The 22,613-nt window shown below is 37.6% G+C and overlaps 1 protein-coding gene across 1 annotated transcript; it reads left to right on the forward strand.

Annotated features, from left to right (window-relative positions):
• Nucleotides 1–344: 344 nt before the first annotated feature.
• On the forward strand, nucleotides 345–21,914 carry LOC135733714 (cell adhesion molecule CEACAM5-like; the record flags this gene model as incomplete). The annotated part of the gene is made up of 9 exons (XM_073813723.1): nucleotides 345–402; nucleotides 13,387–13,665; nucleotides 16,475–16,753; nucleotides 16,837–16,962; nucleotides 20,139–20,303; nucleotides 20,409–20,684; nucleotides 21,018–21,257; nucleotides 21,340–21,447; nucleotides 21,532–21,914. Coding segments are annotated over 9 exons (1,596 nt in total), but the record flags the coding sequence as incomplete, so codon positions are not given.
• Nucleotides 21,915–22,613: the final 699 nt, after the last annotated feature.

A 22,613-nucleotide genomic window follows, 5' to 3' on the forward strand; every position in this document is an offset into this window, starting at 1 on the left:
TGTGAATGAACACAATGTATATGCAGCAGACTTGGTGTTGGGTGTCTTGATATTTATTATAAAACTGGAAAGTTCCAGTCTTAGTCAAGTTTTAACAATATTTTATTATCTTTACAGCTTTCCCCACAGCTACAGTGAATGTAACACCAGATGGTCCTGTGTTCACTGGAGAGACAGTCACTCTGAAGTGTGAGATAGAGGATCAGTACAGTGACTGGACATATCAATGGTATAAACGTGGCACTGAAGTGTTTAACCCTGAAAATTACACTGTAAATGGAGACTATCTCACTATCACTGGAGTTACTGAATCTGATCAGGATGAGTTCAGCTGTAGTGCAGTGATAGATGGACGACCACAAACTTCACTATCAAGCTCTGCTGTTAATCTCACTGTGAATGGTAAGTTTAACATCAGTGTCTGTAAAATAGAGAAATAAAGACAGAAGCATCTCACGTGTGTGTTAATTATCAGAAACATTGTCACTGTTTTTAAAAGACCAGAAATATGTTGTTTTATTTAATTGATTATTCAGATCTGTGATTTCATGTTAACAGCCTATGGTGTGTGCTTTTAAACCTTATTTTTTCTTCTTTCCTCAGCTTTACCCATATTTGCAGTGAATGTAACACCAGACATATATGTGTTCACTGGAGAGACAGTCACTCTGAAGTGTGAGATAGAGGATCAGTACAGATCATTAAACTGGAGATATCTATGGTATAAAAACACAACTGAAGTGTTTAACTCTGGGCGTTACACTATAAACAGAGACTCTCTCACTATCAATGGAGTTACTGAATCTGATCAGGATGAGTTCAGCTGTAGTACAGAGATACACGGACGACCACAAACTTTACAATCAAGCTTTGCTGTTGATCTCACTGTGAATGGTAAGTTCATTATCAATCTCTGTAATATTTATAAATAAAGACAAGAAGAACAGGTCGTTTTGGCCTGTAATAAGTAACATTTATGAGCCTCTCTTCCGATAGGCCTATTGTTTTGTTAGTGAAATACACAGTTGAAATAACGTTATCCATGGAAGTACAGTCAATGTTAGATGTAGGTTAGTAAACCAAGAGACACAGAGACTAATAGAACTCAACCTCACTGTGTTTAACTCAATAAAACAGACATCAACAAGGATGAAGTCTGTAATTTAAGAAAATAAAGAACGTCTGATTTCAGATATCAACAGATATAAACAGATATTCTATTAATACTTCCCTGCAGGAAAAAACAGAATACCAGCAAGACCAGCATATGTTGTGTCTTGGTGCTGTTTTGCTTGTGACCAGCATGGACCAGCATAGGAATCAGTAGTCAGTACTGTCATGTACTCAAATGATGCTCTGTATCTTTAAGAAATGAAAGTGCAATGCATGCTGGGATCAAGATGTTGAATGTGTGTAGTGTGCTGGAGAACACAAGTTAAGATGCTGTTCAGAATCCCGATTGGCGTGCGATTAAGTTAATAAGATAAACAAGGTATAAAGGTATAAAACCGATACACAACATTGGCGACGAGGATGCAGCCGTGTGGATGTTAGTACTGATTGTACATGAGGAAAATGTCAGGTATTCCTACGTTTGAATGCTACAAAGATCCCGCAACTCTTGGTCCAAGATGGACAAGGTGGCTGACATCATTTGAACTTTACACGGATGGAAAAGATTAATAATCAAGGAGGACGCAGCAGCAGAAATTCGTTGGAGACGCAGATCACTTATTTTGCATCATGCTGTACTTGATGTTCAGGATATTTTCTCAACCCTACCTACACGGGAGATGCTCTTATTACAACGCAAACGTCACAGCTTTGAATGCATACTTTGTGCCACGCGTAAATAATGCGTATGCATATCGTAATATTGTGTAGGCAATCATTTTATAAAATTTCCCAAAATCCCGAAGAAGCAAGAGACTTTTGCGGATGACATGAATAATCAAATTCGGGATGCCATAGTAGGCAAAAGTTCGTCAACATTTTTGGGCCGCAAACTTTTGGAAGAGGGACCAAACCTCACATTAAATTGCGCATTGGCGGTTGCTGCCCTCTGTGAACAGATAGAAGAACAAATGGGTTCATCATTGGTTAGTGAGACATCTACACCTGATAAAGAGTTTGTGAATCGCATCTGGAAAAAAGGAGGAAAGTAAATGAAAGGAAAATTCAAGGGATAACAACATGCAAAATGCAGTAGGGGGAATAAACAGTGCTATTGATGTGGTAATAATGATCACTTAGGGAGATATTTAAAAGCTAGAATCAACAACCAGATGGTATCTGCCGAGTTCCTTGTGACTGGAGAACCGTTATTGGGTAGAGATACTGCTATGAAACTTGAAGTGCTGAAGATAGGCACAAACATTGCAGCAATAACGGACCTCTAACAAACACTTCATAGACAATACCCAAAAGTTTTCCAAGGAGCTGTTAAGCTAAAAACCAAACGAATCAGCTTATATATAGACCCAAATGTTCAGCCAGTGGCACAGCCTTTAAGGTGAACACCGGTTCATCTGAGGGGTCCTATGAAGGAAAAGATAAAAGAACTTCTAAAAATGGATATCATAAAAGAAGTGAATGGACCTACACCATGGGTTAATCTAGTGGTAATCATGCCAAAAGCTAATAATGAAATCAGACTGTATCTTGAAATGCGACAAGCCAATTGAGCAATCATCAGAGAACGATACCCCATCCCCACTGTCGATGAGCTTTTACAAAGCATAAACGGATCCATGGTTTTTAGCAAGCTAGATCTCAAGTAGGGATATCATCAACTGGAGTTGACACCACAGTCTCGTCAGATTAGAGCATTTTCAGTCCATAATGGGGTATACAGATACAAACGGTGTCATTTTTGGAGTATCGCCTGGAAGTGAGCAATAGTAACATGAGATAGCGCCTGCTCTGTTGAAAACCTCTCAGATGATGTGATTATTCACGCAGCTGATCATGAAACACACAAGCAACGTCTACATGCCGCCATGAAGCGTCTGGGAAAGTGCGTGTTAACCCTGGATCATTCAAAATGTCAGTTTGGCATTGATCGCTTAAATTTCATGGGAATTCTGCTCAAACAAAAAGGCATTGGTCCCACTGATGAGAAAGGCAGAACTGTGGCAGAGGCCAGAGAACCACAAAACGCTTCAGAAGTTCAGAGCTTTCTGGGACTTGTCAGTTACAGTAGTAGATTTATTCCACTTATTACAATAATTGTGTGGTACCTTCAGGCAAGTGTAGGTCATACTTATTGTGTATGTACAATATGTAAGTACAGTAGTGTTTCTTGTTAGTTACAGTTTACATACACCATATGTGCCAGTCATTCATTTATGGCCTACAGGTACCACACACTTATCATGTATATACAATTTGTAAGTACAGTAGTGTTTGATATTAGTTATCATATATGTACACTGTAAATACCTGTCATTTACCCTAACTTGCCTGTAAATACTAAATACTACTATTGTACATTTATTTGTAAGTACAGTAATGTTTCTGGTTAGTTACAGTATACCTACACTATAAGTATGTATCTGTTATTACCCAGTACTTATCTAGAGTTACATAATAACTACCAAGTATGAACCACTAGTTAATTACCATGTAGATACCTAAAAGTACCACACATTTGTCGGTAAGTACAACTTATTTACCATATATGTACAAGGTAAGTACACGTACTGTAAAATAAAGTGCTACCGAAAAAAAACTTATATTCAGGTGTGCAGAATTATTAGGCAAATTTTCTTTTACAGGTAAAATGGGCCAAAATGGTTTAACACACACTGGACATTTATTATTTAATGTCCATAAGAAAGATGCCATGCTATAGAAATTGCAAAATTGAGCTGTGATCTTTAGACAGTAAACCCTGATTCGGGCTGCAGGGTCACAAAAAAAGGATGAAAGGAAAATATATATACAAAAAAGAAAGGTAGTTATTAAAATTGCTGTGGTTTGGAATTGGTAAAACTTTTTCAGAAAAAAGTGATCAAAATATTCTGTAATGGGACTTGTGGCTCTGCCGGAACCTGCGACTACATTGTAACATTTATCAGGTCTCAGTGTTATAATAAAGTGGTTAGTTTACACATTGTGCACACTGGCTAAGACAATTAGCCTATTTTTAAAACCTGCAAAGCCTTTTACAGTGCTTGCATTTATTGCAATGTCACGTGTCAGGTCTTATACTTTTCTAAGTAATCATTATATGGCTTTGATATTGCACAAAGATGGGTGGTATTTGTGATTCTATGTAGTGGGACAGTCTGGGCCAAAATGCCAAGGATGATGTTCCCCCCCAGTCCAGCCCTGTTGTGTACTATCCTTAAGCCCTGTCTAAATATTTTTTTATCTTTACAGCTACACCCAGAGCTACAGTGAATGTAACACCAGACGAATCTGTGTTCACTGGAGAGACAGTCACTCTGAAGTGTGAGATAGAGGATCAGTACAGTGACTGGAGATATCTGTGGTATAAAGACACAACTGAAGTGTTTTCCTCTGGGCGTTTCACTGTAAACAGAGACTCTCTGACTATCAATAGAGTTACTCAATCTGATCAGGATGAGTTCAGCTGTAGTGCAGTGATACACGGACGACCACAGACTTCACTATCAAGATCTGCTGTTTATCTCACTGTGAAGGGTAAGTTCAATATCAATGTCTTTAAAATAGAGAAATAAAGACGGAAGTATCTCACATGTGTGTTAATTGTCAGAAACATTATGTCACTGTTTTAAAAGGACCAAAAATATATTGGTTAATTTAATTGATCATTCAGATCTGTGATCTGTAAAAGGTCTGTGTTTTTAAACTTTATTTTTTTCCTTAGCTTTACCCAGAGCTACATTGAGAGTAACACCAGACAGATCTGTGTTCACTGGAGAGACAGTCACTCTGAAGTGTGAGATAGAGGATCAGTACAGATCATTAAACTGGAGATATCTGTGGAGTAAAGGCGACACTGATGTGTTTAACTCTGGGCGTTACACTGTAAACAGAGACTCTCTCACTATCACTGGAGTCACTCAATCTGATCAGAATGAGTTCAGATGTAGAGCAGAGATACATGGACGAACACACACTTCACTATCAAGCTCTCCTGTTAATCTCACTGTGAAGGGTGAGTTCAAAATTAATGTCTGTAAAATAGAGAAATAAATAAAGAGTTTGCTTCCAAAACGCGATAAACGGCATTTAAAAACAGTATTGTATCAGGTCAATATTAAAACTTAAAATCTTAATTTTACGCAAAATCAGCATATATTTTTTAATGAATCCGCTCAACAATTCACAGCGCACCATTCCACACACTGTAAACAACAATGGTGGCACATTGAATACACATAGAATCTTCATCTACTTTGTACTTCGTGATCAACAAACAAACAAAAACTAAATACCACCTTTGTTGGAATGAATAAACCTGTGGTGGTTTCCTGTAGTGGGGAAGAAACGTAAGCCATTCGGGCGATGGAAAAATACCGGCTGTCCTTGTTCTCACAAGATTGCATCAAGCTTCTGTCAAGCTAACACATTGATCCCAGGGGAGCTAATAAAAACTTTAAGGCAATGAAAATCGAGTACTGTAGGACCAAAACATTTTACTGCTGATCGCGGTCAAAAATGTTCAGCAACGTCCCAAGGATGACCGCACTAATGACAGTGATCTTAATATGACAAAGTAAATGTTTTTAGATTAATGCCATTAATGTTTTTGTTTTATTAGTGTATACCACTAAATAAAAATAACATGGCAAAGATGAATGCACATTTATATATTGATTCAATAGATTTAAAGCATTTAAAAAAAAAAAACTTATGGCATTATGGATTTGAATTTTTTATGTTATTATAACCTAAAGATGCTGTGTGAAAGTTTGTAATAGAAAGTAGTGGTTTGCATCGTGTCACTTTCTTGGTAAAAAAAACACATTTTTACCAAAATTAGTCAAATGGATTTATTGTGTTTTAGAACCAAACTCTTCAAATACATCTAAAATGTGTTAATTGTCAATTATGTGAACATTTAAAAAAACAGTAATTGTTTTATTTAATTGATCATTCAGATCTGTGATCTGTTAAAAGTCTGTGATGTGAGTTTTTAGGGCATGAGAATCGAGTGTTCCTCGCTTGATTCACGTTGTTCACTCTTTTATAAACATTATCTAAAATATCTTAAAAACAACAGAACATGATGATGGTCAGTCACATCACGCACCTGCAGCTATTCTGTGTATAGAGGAAATTTAATAAAATAAATAGGCATACACGAAATATGTTGCACTTAAATAATTAGCATATTAACAAAACAAATTTAAATTGATATGACGATTTTCAGTTCTTTTTTTGTGACGTGCTCCACAAACGCACAGAAACTGATTGCTGAAACACCGCACACTTGTGAATCTGATGCGCCTCATTTCCAGACTTACAACGTTTCACATTAAATTACATATTGTCCAGAACCATTGGTAATGTAAATACTGATTTTAACACTAGACACTACACTGCAAGATAGAATAGATTAGAATAAAATAGAAACTTTACTGTCATAATAAAACTATAATGAAATTTGTTTAGAAGCTCTCAAAGACCAGTAGCCTCAGAAGAATGAACAAGAAAAATATAATTTACATAGTATATAGCTAAAAATAATATCACTGCAGAGCAGTGTATATATACAGTGGAATTAAATAATGCAAACAACAGTGCAAAATAAAGTTTAACCAAGCATCAGTCATGTAGCAGCAATGCTTATAAACCTACAATAATATTCCTGTTAGGAAGAAACAGGAAAACAGAGCATTGATAGAAATAGCATACATCACTTAATAGTAACTCCTAAATGTGCAAAAAAAAAAAAAGTGATATAGGCTAGCCAATTATATTTAAAATATGTTTTTAAATAGATGTATTTAAATTTAAATAAATCTTGCATAAGGATTAGTCTTGAGTTGGTGCTAGATTGTGCACACATCTACAGTATGCATTCAAACACTGCCTGCATAACACATCCTTAAAACATATCATGATCATTGCCATAAACAAGAGCTGAGGAGGAGAAATCACCTAGGTTTCAAAATGAAAGCTGCTACTTTGTAAATATTTAAAAAGAAATCATAATAAATGTATCATAATCTTCATTCCTTTATATACTCTTCTCCTGAGGTGACGTGAAGTGCTTGCTCTGGCAAGATAATCCTAATAATATCCTTTAGTGTGTGATGCACTAGGATTTTAAATTCCTGTAGTGTGAGCATGTTTAAGATTTGAGAGAAGAATATCTGACAAGATTCTCCTTATGTGTGTGCTGCAACCAGATTTCATAATGTGCCAGGATTTTAAAAATCCTGTAGTGTGAGCTAGAGGTCTGCACTCCCGCGGGAGTCCCGCGGGACCCACGGGTCCCGATGCAAAATTTTGGGACAAATTTTGAATGGTCCTTGCGGGAGCGGGCGGGATGATAGAGATGCACTGCGGGTGCGGGCGGGAGGGATGATACGCTGCACTCCCGCAAATTAAATATTAGTGTAAAGTAAAATATATTAAATAATTAAAGTAGTTCATAATTTGTAGTTGTGAGGGGAGATTCTGTTTGGTAGCAATAAAAACTTTTAAGCAGCCTAATAAATGTTTTGTATGGTTGAACACATGCAGGCTTGCCAATAAATATGTTAGTGCTGAGTGGGACTCATTTTCAGCCGCAAATCTTTAGATTTATTTATGTTAAAAGACGGGTAAATGTTTTCAGTCTATTAGTTTTTATTAAACGTTCTGTTTAATATAAGCGAGTCATTTTGCTAATTTATTGTTGTTCTGTTTTAATAAAAAAATTATAATAAAAAAATAATAAGCATTCGTAGTAATGGAAAATTATGTCTTTCATTTATTCGTTATAACGCAGATATCATCCGTCGAATTTGTTTTATTAATATAAAACAAACTGTTTAATATAAGTGAGTTTGTCATTGTAAGCCTACTGTTTTATTGGTGTTGAGTTTTCGTATATATATAATGAATAATAATGAACTAACATTTAACAAATTTATTTTATTAAGAAATGGAAATATTTAATAATATAACGTTGAATATCAAATGTTGCCTACTACAGATTTTAAACGTCTTTGCCAAATATATTTTCGTTTAAAATATGCGGTGTATTTAATAAGTTCAGAAGGTGAAAAAAATCCTCACCTGCATATACCTAAATCCAACATCTTTGTAAGAACGTAAGTTAAGTGTCCATGTTATTTTTACATTCTGACTTAAAAGAACAATTTGGAATAAGAGATCAGAGCAGGGGAGCGTGTAAATGCTGCAATTACACTTGCTCTGACGGCAGCTTATTCTGAAAAGACGCTGTATTTTATTGCTCTATTCGCCAAGTGTATTTTAATTGGCCACACTATGAAATTTATATATAAATTCATAACTTTTTAAAATATTATTCAATTAAACTTATTCAAAAACTACTGAAAGGAAATAAATGTGTTTGTTTCTATTTTTTTAAATGGTGGGTCTTGAGATTACCTGTTGGGTTGAAAAAGTTTGCAAACCCCTATACAATACATAAGCAAGATTGATCAAAGCTTTATCAAATCTTTTTATTTTTTTATTAGTAATTATATCATGTTATTCATGTATATAGGTAAATAACGTCGTAAGATAGGCATATAAATATAGTGGAATTTTTTTTACTTGACATCATATATGAAACTTACTTTATTTTCCAATAAACTGATGAGTTTTGCATCAAATAGATTTTTGATACTCTTGCAAATATGACGATTCACAGACGATTCATTGTTACATCTTAAAAATTACGATTTGTATATCCTTTTCTTTTTAGACACCGTTCGCATCAAGTTGCCAAGTTTATTTTAAATCTTGATGCACGGCAAGCGCACTCAAATATAGACGCGTCTGAAACAAAACTCGTATTTACAGGCGAACGCTTTGAAAAGAAGAAGAAATTCAGCGCGTCCTGCGTTTCCCATTCATTTTAGATGTTAAGTTAATGGACTCGAATGCAAAAATTCTTCCAATAAGTGGTCGGGACTCGGGACACAATCAATTTGGGCATAAAGTGGTGGGGCTGCTGTGACTGCAGGCAGCCTATGACAGCAACCTTCAACCTGGTGGCATGACAACAATCGGCCTCGTTGCCAAAAAACAGACTGGCCCACCGGGAATTCTCCTGGTCTGATTAGCCATCTGGGCCTGTTACCAAGTATTGGTAAGGAATTATATGTGCATGCACGTTTTTTTAAGAGCTTTCCTCAGACAGAAAGTAAACATCCATCCATCCTGCCTGCGGGCATTTGCGGGCGGGAGCGGGACAAAATATCACAGATGCGGGCGGGAGCGGGACTAAAAATTACAAATCTTTTCGGGAGCGGGCGGGAGTGGGACTGAACTTTGCGGGTGCGGGCGGGAGCGGGACTGAAAATTGTGTCCCGCACAGACCTCTAGTGTGAGCCAGGCATTAGAGAGCCTTTAACTCAGCCTGCAATGCAATTATTAAAATTTTTGCCAAAATAACAGCATTTCTGAAAAATAATAGACTTAACTCTACGCAGTTGCTGCACATGCCATTATGCACAATTGATTAAAGTATCATACAAGAATCATACAACCCTCTTGACTAATTCTAGGCATAAGATACATACATAAACAATAAGTTATATCCAGATAGCATATTGTAATCAGATGAGTGCCATGGAAAATACATACTTGTATCCTTAACACATTTCTCGTCTTTTATTAAATTTTCCTTAACTGGGCACCTGGGGCCGGTTGCACCAGCTGGGCTTAAACCTGGTCTTAAGACTACTCTGGACATAAATGCTTTACGTCAGACGTAGAATTTACACCTGTTGCACCATCTAGATCTAGACGTAGCGCACGTCTGAGACTTAAACTTACGTCTAGTCAAGGGTAGGCATAAGTATAAAGTATCGACTTTTTTCTATGGCAAAAATAGAAATTATGAAATGTGACGAGACATGGGCGCATCTTATGCACAGGATAAACAACCAATGTGCTTTCATGCATGGTAGAGAGACCGCCAATGAATTATATAATAAAATACATAAATACTTTCAAAGACACTGTAGAGATCTTATTAAAAGCTTTCCTTTAATTTTGTTTGAAACTTGAATTTGCAAACTATTATAGCTTTTGTGCAAACAGTAAAGGCTTTCATGAATGTCTTTGATGTGACGCACGCATCTTGAGAGACAGCGCACTGGAAAATGCAAAGAAAACTCTCATTTGTCATCCATTAGCTGGCGGCAGTAAGTTTAAGTTTTTTACCATATCTTTGCAATGTCCAATTTAACCCACACAAGCACGTCTTCTTGCGGTTCTGAGTGAGATGTGTTGACTTCATGCGGGGCTGCGTACCCATCGGTAGATTCAACTAGCGCATGGTGACATAAAAAGTTTGAGGCGTCATGCAAATAAGCGGTAAAAACCCAAACATGCATTCCGTATTTTTGTCACAGGCATGTGCACATGTGCAAGTATTTGTGTAAAAAAAGCTGCTGTCGCTGTGTCAAAAACCCAATTTTGTCGCAATCTGGAGCCCTTGCCCCCCCCATTGCCTGGTGCCCCAGGGCATTTGCCCAATCCCGTCTATGGATAATCCAGCCCTGGCAAGGACCCTATTGTTCTTAAAGGAGTTATTATTATGGTCCAAGCACAGAGGTGACATAATTTTTATCATTTCCAGGCTTCATACTTTAATGAACTCCTATAGTTTTCTTTGGATCATCATCATATTTAAGAGTACCATCTTAAGGCCTTTGTGATGCTAAATTGCAAAGGATTTAAGTCTACATTCAAATTTGTGTCTCTTCCGACCCCCCCCCCCCCCAAATAATAGATTTTTTGCTATGAAACAGGAAGTTGCTGGAACTCAGGCATACAGTGTCCTATCTGTCCCAAACTTCCTATGATTCCTGGAATGAACACATCTGCATGACAATAGTTACTAATGGTCATAGCACCACCAGCTGGCAACAGGAAGTGACATGTTTAACACGGATTATGCCATTTTTAATCTTGCCCTAATTTCCCATGATTGCTAAGAGTCCTGGATTGATCACATTTACATGCCAATATTCAGTTACAGTCATAGTGCCACCTGCTGGCATCATGAACAGGCATGTTTTGCATTAGCTTAAACATACAGTGTTCAATCTGTGCTCTAATTAATGTTTAATAAGACCCTAGGATTGAAGGCATTTATGTACACTATTCAGTTTTGCTGTCAACAGGAGGTGTGGCACATCAAAATACCATTGCCACATTCCTCCTATATTTACCAACTTAAATGCATATGGCCCACTGTATGCATTCCTAAGGCTATCGGTTGGCAGTGGCCATGGGCCCTTTCATCGCTGCATGCAGCTTTAATTAAACCTTATTTTTCTTCTTTTCTCAGCTTTACCCAGAGTTACAGTGAGAGTAACACCAGACAGATCTGTGTTCACTGGAGAGACAGTCACTCTGAACTGTCAGATAGATCAGTACAGATCATTAAACTGGAGATATCAGTGGTATAAAGACACAACTGAAGTTTTTAACTCTGGGCATTACACTGTAAACAGAGACTCTCTCACTATCACTGGAGTTACTGAATATGATCAAAGTTGGTTTAGGTGTAGTGCAGTGATACATGGACGACCACAGACTTCACTACTACGCTCTGCTCTTTATCTCACTGTAAAAGGTAAGTTTAATATCAATGTTACTGTAAAACATGGTAAAATAAAGACAGAGGCATCTCATGTGTGTTTATTACTGTGTAACGGTGCCCGTCCCACAATGGCATTTTTATACACAATATAACTCTAATAATATAATTAAGTTTCAGTTCAGGTGATATTAATCTTATCAATTAGATTATGCTCCACAGATAGTACAGATACCAAATGTTACAATAGAAACAGAATTCAAAACATGCAATACAACACATTGTCCCTGTTTACCATTAATCAGAGAGTCAATTCACAGGCTTTAGTTCATCCGTGTATATTGCTTAATTATCTCAGTTACATAACAAAAAATCTTTATTAATACAGAAGTTAATTCACAAAAATACCTTTCAATCCACAATAAGGCATATACTGTACATATATTAAATGACAGCAAAACCTCAAAAGACATGCAAAACCTCAGCTAGAAATAAATATTTGTCCTGCTAAGCAACCACAAACGTGGTTATTAACATTTAATAAATATTGTACATAAATGTGTGAGTGCGTGCAGGTATTTCAGATGTGAGTGTGTCAGGGAATGAGCGCTTACAGGCCATAGAAGAAGTTAGTTCAACATCTTAGAAAGTGGATGTGTTACCTGGGATACATTGTCGCCCTAGTAACCCATGTAACAAACAGCACATACCTGTAGAAAATGGCACCATCCTTGGTTCTTCTTTTCCACCTCGCACTCAATCAACAATCTAAATAACATCCAACTACACAACACACACACACACACACACACACACACACACACACACACACACACACACACACACACACACACACACACACACACACACACACACATACACACACTTTGTTCGTTTTTAAACTCTCTTGGAGCTTCTTGTTCCGGGTCAGGTGACGTTGTGGTGTGGTTTAATGGTGCAAATACCTGTATTTGCCAGAAATATATTGTTTTAATGCAATTAATTCATGTACCTGTAAGCAGTATGTGATGTGACTGTGATAAAGACTCAAAAAGGCTTTTCACACTAGAAATAAACCCCAGGTTAATGGAATCCTGGGTTAACCGTTTCACATTTCACACTGTTCATACTTAACCAGGGGTTAAGAGATAACCCTGGGTATTCAGAATCTGACGTTTCACACTACCCTGGTTTAAAAAAATGCAGCCTAGATTCTCATGCTGATGACCACCAGCAAACCCGCACCAAAACAACATAATGCTGGTTTTGCGGGTATGCTGTTTATTTGGCAGGGTGTACATTCCTGAACCCTATGTCAGGTGTCTCCAACCCTCCTCCCACACACCTGTCTGTAATTATCAAGCAACCCTGAACACCTCGATTAGCCACTTTAGCTGTGTTTAATTGGGGTCATAACATTCTAACCCCACTTCGTTTCACACTACATGCGTTTGCAGGGCTAACCCTGCTTCTGAACAGGGTTTAATAACCCTGGGTTAATATCAGGGAAAAACTCGCTTCCAAATTACAAGTGTAAAACGATCCTTAACCTAGGGTTAAAAGCAGGGTTTAGAACAAAGATATCCTGGGGGTTAAGCACTGTGTGAAAAGCCCTATAGAGGAGCCTCTTCAAGATCTGAATGTGTTTTATTCTCTTGCAGGATCAAAACCAAAACCTAAACTCACATCAGGTACTGAAGGATCTGTACTGACAGGTAACACAGTGAATCTGAAGTGTCACATTGATCATTGGTCTACTGGATGGAAGTTTTACTGGTACAAACACACACAAAACACTGAGATGAGGACAACAGAAACAAACTCTTACACAATCCACAGTGTTAAAGTTTCAGACGGAGGTCAGTACTGGTGTAGAGCTGGAAGAGGAAAACCAGACTATTACACAGACCACAGTGATGTACTGTGGATAAATGTTAAAGGTGAGAGACAACATGACATGTAAGATGTCATTGATCAGGGTGCCATATTTAATTTGATCCAGTTGCGGTCAGTAACTTCTTTAAGGCGCACGATGCAAAGCTCGTCACAACATGTCTGTAGCTCATTATGTGTGTGGCTCGTCATGTTAAAATGTGTTCGTCGCGTCATGTATACTTATGTGCATCACACGTGATGTCAAAATACGAGCCTGCTGCAGATGCTTAGAAGGGGTTTGTGATAAAAGAGACGCTCACGTTTGCCAGATACTCGCTTAAAGGGACATTTCACTTTTTTTGAAAATATGCTCATTTTCCAGCTCCCCTTACCGTTTTGGAATCCATTTAGCCAATCTCCGGGTCTGGCACTACATATCCATAGAATCTAAGTAGTCCATTGGCATAAAAAAAACAAAAGAGTTTTGATATTTTTGCTAGCAAAGTCCTTGATTATTACTCCAGAATGAGAGTATAGTTCCTAGCAATATGTGACCAGTCACGGAAAGTAGGGACACAAGTTGGAACTGGGACATTTTGAGTTATTCATAGATTCTGATACTGCAGTTTCTAAGCTTTCCAACGATGTGTAACACATGGAAATCTGATAAGATTTGGAGAAGTTGTGGCCATTTGAATGTAACACATTCAAGAAACAGAACGCCGAGAAAATAGAGAAAGAAAATTTAACACTTCTCCCTGCCGGGAGAGACAATAGGGCTCATTTACATCTCATTTAGCTAAGCCATACCCCCAGTAAAGCCGTTTTGAGATACAAATGTTCTAGCATGTAGTATTTTGTGACAGAAGTCCGGATGACAACATGCAAAAATAAAACAGGACTTTTTTCCTTTGTGTTGATCACAAGACAAATCCAGTCTGTTTCAGATGTGTGAATCATCCAGTGACCATTTTTGTCCACAAATGCATATAATCCATGAAATATAGATATATAGTCTATTGTTTACATCAGATTTCGCATGAACGTCTGGTAATACGTTCCGGTAAACACATGAACCCGCCTTCAAAGTTTGTATTTAAAATAGGGAGGTAGTATAATAGATAATCCAAACAGCACCGTCGAAAACGTGACGTCCTTTAGGGGTGTAATCAATCACTTGCTCGTTCCTCCATCAGCCAATGACTTCATGGAAAATATTGATAGATATAACGAATTCAACGATCTCTATGTGACTTTTTTGTGTGTGTGTTTAACTTTATGCTGCGCTGCAAGAACTGACAGACAGATTACGTCAATGTACCGCGAGAGCAAGTCGAAATTAAACTACTCCGTAAGATTTCTTGAAGAGCTCTCGCGGTACTTTGACGTCATCCAACTGCGACGTCGCATAAAGTCAGTTATAACTTATTATCCAAGTACAAACAGGCTCGGAAGGCACTTAGAGGCACTGAACTCTGGGCCCCTGCCTGAGGGCCTGTGGTGGAATGCCGTTCTGAGTTTCGGGCCCCTGCGACCTTTGACCCCTGAAATATAAAGTTTACATCTGCAGCGTAATAAGTTACAGGTGGGACTTCCTGCCGCACATGGAACCGGCTCCTGTACAGCCCTGATGGTCCCCAAACTTGAAACAGAAAGTGGTGGTGTGCGGAGGGGACGAGAAATACGAGCCACATTTCAGGGCGCCCCCGGGCCGAGCTAACCGAATCTAAATTCGCCGTCGTCTGCCCGAAACCTATTTGACTGTTAACAAGCGAATGGGGTATGGGTAGGCAGTAAGGGGGATAAATAGGCCCTCCACGGGTGCGAGGAAGACTACAGTGAAGTTAGGCGGTCAGGGGGAGGTTTAGGCACTCCGTATATGAGATGAAGAAAGATAAGTGGTCGCCATCAAGAACGACAGGCTATGGATGTACACGAAAGATGCTGAGATAGTGGCAGTTTTTATAGCCTGTCTGTAGTGTTGAACAATCTGTCCATGTAGCATGCCACACCTATAGCTTTGTGGTGCTCCATCTATGCTCCATTTTTCTAGCTGCCTCTTTTAGGACTGCGGTATGATGGTCATACCATGGTGCTGCTGTTTTCCTTGATTTTATTTGATCTTAATGGGAACAACATCTTCCAGCGTGCTACTTTGTTCAAGGTTTTTATTGCAGTATCCAGGTCTTCATGGTTATATGCTACATGTTTCGTTTGGGACAGATCTGGGAGATTACTAATAAAGGTATCTTTAGTGGTAGAGATTTTTGTTCTGCCTAATCGATAGCGTGGTTTGGACCTGGCGATCCTATTTAAAAGTTTGCATCTGAGGTCTGAGATAGAAACGCTATCATTAGGTATTATTTCTACGTCACATTAATATTGAACCCAACTAACAGAATTAAGTCAGAATTATGCCACTCTCTTCACAAAGTAATGTCATGAAATAATTACTTTTAGTCATCAATTATGTTTTGACCTGTTGTTTTATGTTCAAGGTATTACTGTAGGTACACTTTACCTGTAATTCAGTAATGCATACCTGCATTTAAGAAAAAGTTGTGTATGAAGGGAATGTAAGTGGCTTTGGGAGCTGATATTTCAAATATGGTAAGGAGCATCACATTTCTGTTACACACTTGAGGTATTCATCCAATTACAAAAAACTAGATAACTGGCCAATCAGAGCACACCATACTTTTCAGAATGACAAGCTTTCTACAAATCGACACGCTTCAGAAAGGCGGGGTATAGAAGAGCAACAAGAATGTACAATAGTTTAAACATTTTCTAATAACAAGTCAAATATTAACTAAACAGAATCGTGTGTGCAGAATGTGATTTGTTAAAAATGTGTACATTGTGTTTGCACAGAGAGCCCTAAACCTGTAGTGAGTGTTGATCCTGACAAACAGCTGTTCAGAGGAGAAACTGTTACTCTGAGATGTGACATACAGGATACAGGAGACACTGAGTGGACATACAGCTGGACTGTAGAGCCGTATAACCAGTATAGACAGTTCTACTGTGACAGACAAGAGTGTAAAATCAGCAACACTCAATACTATCACAGTGGTAAATACACCTGTAGAGGAAAGATAAGTGAACAAAACACTAAAATGAGTGATGCTGTTACACTGACTGTATCATCAGGTGAGTTTATATGTTTGTTCATCATTATTAGTGTGAAGAGATGAAGTGTAACATGTTATTCATGAGAGATTGATCACTTTCAGATAAACCACAGACAGTTTTAAGGGTTTCTCCACAGCAGTGGTTGACTGAAGGAGATTCAGTGACTCTGATGTGTGAGGTTAGAAGTTCATCTACAGGCTGGACATTCAGCTGGTTCACTGTACAGAGTCTTCACTCAGGTAATATCTCATTCATCTCATAACATCTACATCAGCTGGTTTTATTAAACAAATGTCAACAGGGCTGGACTGGGGCAAAAAAATTGCATTTTGGCCCAGTCCACCCACTACTAGGATCACAATTACCCCCCATCTTTGTGCAACCTTATAGTACTATTCGGACTGAAGAATTTTTGCATAGGGATGTGGGGTAAAGCAATTGTTTTAATTTTAGTGGTGATTTTAGTCCCGTCCAAATGCTCCATGTCAGTAATCATTACGGACAATGTCCGTAAAGATTACGGCGAATTTCACCTTCTGCAAAAGGGTCCGGGGAAATTACCTCAGGTAATACTAATCCTGTCCGTATATTGTAAATTGTAAATGTAAATATTTTGTCATTTCCTGTGATTTTGCACGTTTTTTTTTTTTTTTTAAATGTGCAAGCGTTTGAATGCAGTGAGTTCCTGCATACCACGACACAGACTTTTTTTTAAACGGTCAAAAGCACATCTGGGCTTTTACTGGGCTTTGAAGGATTACATCACCTTCTAAAAAAATCCTGATAATTTACTCACCCCCATGTGATCCAAAATGTTGATGTCTTTCTTTGTTTAGTCCAGTCAAACCTCAACTTCTTGTATTGCACTAGCGGTGTGACGCACCAGCGGTTTTTCATATAATCCACTAGCTGCCATTCAGCATGTTTGCTCTTGCTTTAGTGTTAAACTTCCGTTCTGTGTTCATTTTATATTTACGTTCAAGATTTGAATGTATAGGATCTCAAACTTTTTTGAGGTAATTCATGTCTGCGTTGATGTTCAGTTCAGACCCGCAAATTAAAGATCATCTTTTCCAACTTGGTTTTGGTGTCTAATATTAGGCTACATGATAGTCTTGTAATAATTATTAAATGAAAGCCTATTTTTCTTAGAGACACTGCTTGTATTCAGGTCCGGATTAACACAGTGAAGTGCCCCAGGGTGACCAAATTTCAAGTGCCTCCCCCCAAAAAAATTATACATTATATCATATATAATATCAGCAAGCAATTAATTTTTTTTCCACAATAACTGCATTACTGAAAAATACTAAATAGACTTAATTCTATGCAGTTGCTGCACATGTTATTATGCACAATTGATGAAACTTTTAGAATAGGCAGTTATGAAACAAAGATTCATACAACCCCCTTCACTAAGGCATAAAATACATACATATACAAGTTATATCCAGATAGCATTGTTATGAGGTGAGTGGCAGGGCAATCTACAAACTTGTATCCTTTACACGTTTCTCATCTTTTATCAAGTTTTCCTTAACTTGGCACTGATGTCTGAAACCTTTATTCTCATCTATAATGTTGTTGGTGTTAATGTAGGCTAAAAGTTCTCCCGCTCTCTTTGTCTCTCATCTCTGCAATTTTTAATTTTTAATCCGCGCCAGTGCATCTCCTCGCAGTTCTGAGTGAGATGTGTTGACTTTACCCGGGCTGCGTAGACCCATTGGTACGATCAACTGAGTGCATGGTAACATAAACGATATACGCGTATATCAGACGCAGTCTGGAGCCCTTGGTGCCCCCCATTGCCTGGTGCCCCAGGGCACTCGCCCCATCCCGTCTATGGATAATCCGGCCCTGCTTGTATTGTACACAAATGAATTCTGGAATGAATTCCTATTATTTTTATATGTGTGTGAATGTGAGGAGTCACTCCCAGTTTTTACCATTAGCATCATACGTTTGTTAAAAGCACTTTTGTAACTGTTTTCATAATTTCTATAATGTGACATATTTCTGAGTAAAGCAGGACATTTATGGTTCGCTTCAGCTGAAAATGAATTTCATAAATGGAACAATGTATTGCATTTCAATAATATATATTTCCCTTTTACTTGTATCGCTATTTATATCAACGACTATTCAAATGAGAGTTAATTCATGGTCATCTTAAATTAATTAAAAACATTTATACAAGAGTCCATTGAATGCTTGAATCTGATTGGCATATATATGTTCTGAGGTGTGCAATTATTTCTGGGAAACGCACGGCGAACAAAGTTCCAGGCAGCTCTCTTTGACTGCATTACAGTTCGATTTCACTTCGCATAGTAAACTGTAATAACGGACTAACAAAAACAACATGACAGACGATTTTCCGAGGCAATAACAGTGCTGTTTAGAGACGCTCAGTGATCAATGTCTTAAGGTGTGGTAACCGTAGTATTAGCGTAATAATTGACTCCGGGCCGTTGAATTATTGAAAAATAATGCACCTCGAGCCAGTGTTGCCAACTTGGTGACTTTGTCGCTAGATTTAGAGACACTTCAGACCCCTTTAGCGACTTAATTTCAAAAAAAGCGACTAGCGACAAATCTAGCTACTTTTTCTGCCGTTGTTGGAGACTTTTTGGAGACTTTGACTTGAAAGCACTTATCATTCACTCTTCTCAACAAGCAGCTACCGCTGCTTTTGTGGGCTCCACCCCCATCCCAATCCCCTAGTCCTCGCGCAGCAGAGCAGAGTCTCTCCTGCCTGATGATGAGTTGTATGGGATGGTCAGACAAAACGGTATGAGATGTATCGGCCCTAAAAAAAAATTAATAATAAATGTTTATGAATCAAATGCAAATGCAGAAATGCAGAAAATGAAATGCCTCTAATCTGACTGTTAAAGCAAAAGCCTTAAAGTGCAACTATTTCATTGCTAAAAAACAACATTATTTTGTGTATTTGGTATAATGCAATGTGTTTGCTTGGTTTATGGTTAAAAAACACATTACTTTACACATACCGTATATTTGTGTAGCTCCAGATTTCACTCTCTTCCTGAAACGCACAGATTTTGTACAAAACTCATAGATTTAAAAAGCGATGTGTCCCTGATTGGCCAGCTTATCTGGGGTGTGTTTTCCAAACAACGACGTAACTCGTTGCTGAACGACCATAGTACGATGCATCGTTTGAGAAACAAACTACCTTTTCATGAAAGCATAGTAACTTTGTCGCACATTCATCGTTTGAAGTATGTTGGTTTAACAATATAGTTGATGATGTCACGTGGGAGGTGAAGTACTAATTAATCTGGGCAAATCGATTTAATGTCAGATTATTGCTGGAAATAACATATTTCATTGAATACGCATAACGTGTAGAATAATTTGACTTTTACAGTGAATAAAGATTTTGATTATGAGCTGGTGTCAGACAGCATTCGAGGATCTAATGGCAACTACACAGTGAGTTCAGTGACTGTGAAGCACACAGGAGTTTATATGTGCAGAGCAGAGAGAGGAGATCCAGTCTATCACACAGACTACAGTAACAAACAAACGCTGTGGATCACTGGTGAGTTCATCACACACAACTATAATAAAGATAATTTAATAAATACATTTAATTAAAAAATAATTTATTATAAATAAAGATGATTTTCTGTAATTTTCTTCTCAGGTGTTTCTTCTTCAGTCTCTCTGATCATCAGACCCAACAGATCTCAACACTTCTCATCTGAATCTCTCTCTCTGAGCTGTGAGGATCACAGTAACTCTACTGGATGGACAGTGAAAAGATACACAGATAAACTGAAAAATTGTTCATCTTCGCCCAATCAATCAGAACCAGAATCTACATGTACAATCAGATCTCTCGACACATCTGATACTGGAGTGTACTGGTGTCAGTCTGAATCTGGAGAGAAACTTCATCCTGTTAATATCTCAGTACACAGTGAGTTTATAATTCTGCTGTTTTAGAGACATTCAAAGTTTAAAAGTCAGTTCATAAAGAACAGTGCAGCAAGTGCAGTCATTTCAATTATATTTGGCGCTTTAGAAAATATAAAGAAATATAAATGCTGGTGCAGTGGTGGTTTTTAATATAATTGTTAGGCTTTTCTTGTTGGTTGTCAGGGTGCTGCTAGAGTGTGTCCCCTACTATAGCCTTATTTTCTTCTGATCTCTAAATAATGTTTAGGTCCCTCCTTTAATGTGAGTCTTTGAGATTTTCACTTGGTTAATTTGATATAATTTATAATCATCATTTATTTCTTCTGTTCTGTAGATGTTCATATTATTCTGGACAGTCCTGTTCATCCTGTGACTGAAGGAGATAATCTGACTCTTGGTTGTTTATATCGACTTAACCTCCAAACTGGATTTTATAAAGATGGATCAGTGGTGCAGAATCACACTAAAGAAGACGTGATGATCATCCCTACAGTCTCAAAGTCACATGAGGGTTTCTACTACTGTAAAAATTCAGAGAAAGGAGAGTCTCCAAAGAGCTGGATCTCAGTCAGAGGTGAGAGTCTAGAGAAATGATCTCAAGTGGTAGTTTGTTGTTGTTCAGATAAACTGCATGATAACAAGTGTTTTTGTTTCAGAAGCTCGTGTGAAGATGTCTGGACTCAAGATTTCCATTTTTCTGCTGGCAGTTTGTCCATATCTGATAGCAACAGCCGTGCTGGTTTTCAAATGCTACAGATTGAAAGGTCTGATTTATTAGGTTGTTATATTTACTATTGTGCCTATAATGTCCAGTTAATGTCAATAATTGTTTTGTCTGTGTTTAACAGTTTCTCACTCATCTGTTGAAGATCAGTTGCAGTATGCAGTAAAAGAAGATGAAACATCATTCTGATGTGAGTGCAGTCAAGCATCAGTCTGTGATCTCTCAATAACACATTCACAAACTGAATAACTGCAGTCAATAACAATGAGTGACAATCACAAATAAATTCTGGAATGAATTCCTATTATTTATATATGTGTGTGAATGTGATAAAGGAGTCACTCCCAGTTTTTAGCATTAGCATCATACGTTTGTTAAAAGCACTTTTGTAACTGTTTTCATAATTTCTATAATGTGACATATTTCTGAGTAAAGCAGGACATTTATGGTTTGCTTCAGCTGAAAATGAATTTCATAAATGGAACAATGTATTGCATTTCATTAAAATACATTACCTTTTACTTGTATCGCTAAATCTACATTTTTTGATGTAATTATAAACATTTCAGAAAAAAATCAGTTGCTAGTCATGTTAGTGTAATTCTTTATAATGGATCCATTAAATCAGATGTGACTTCATGAGTGTGTTTTGTTTCTTTCTTTGTTGCTGTACATATTACATATCTTTGAGAGTTAGTGATAAGAGAACCCACCCATTCAGAGGAACGGTATGATTGGTCAGTTTTTCTGTCACTCAAAATGAGTTGCATCTGGACCACCAACCGCAGCATGCGAATCGACAAATGCCTCCTAGAAATGCAACCTCCTAGGTCCTAAAGCTGAAGTTACGTCCAAACCCAGTTCATAAGAATCCTTATTGTAATTAATATTTACAAATTACAAACAAATTATACAAAGAAACACTGCTTATAGACTTATAAGACCAAAGATTGCCCGTTAAATTTACCCGAAATGAATTTTATCCACAGTTTAACACTCTGGGGTCGGCTGCGGCGCGGGCGCCGCAAACTCTTTATTTTTCAATCACTCCCCAAAGAGACTTAGATAACTCTGCTGATTTTGGACATACAGATATAATTTATACATCATTTAAAACGTTAAAGTGTCTAGTTTTTTCTGTCCACTCCCAATAAAAACAGCATGTTGTGCTTTTCGCAAAATTAAGAAAATAAACATGATGCGCGT

This window comes from Paramisgurnus dabryanus, chromosome 3 (genome assembly GCF_030506205.2).
Source record: "Paramisgurnus dabryanus chromosome 3, PD_genome_1.1, whole genome shotgun sequence".
In the NCBI taxonomy this organism is placed as follows: Eukaryota; Metazoa; Chordata; class Actinopteri; order Cypriniformes; family Cobitidae; genus Paramisgurnus; species Paramisgurnus dabryanus.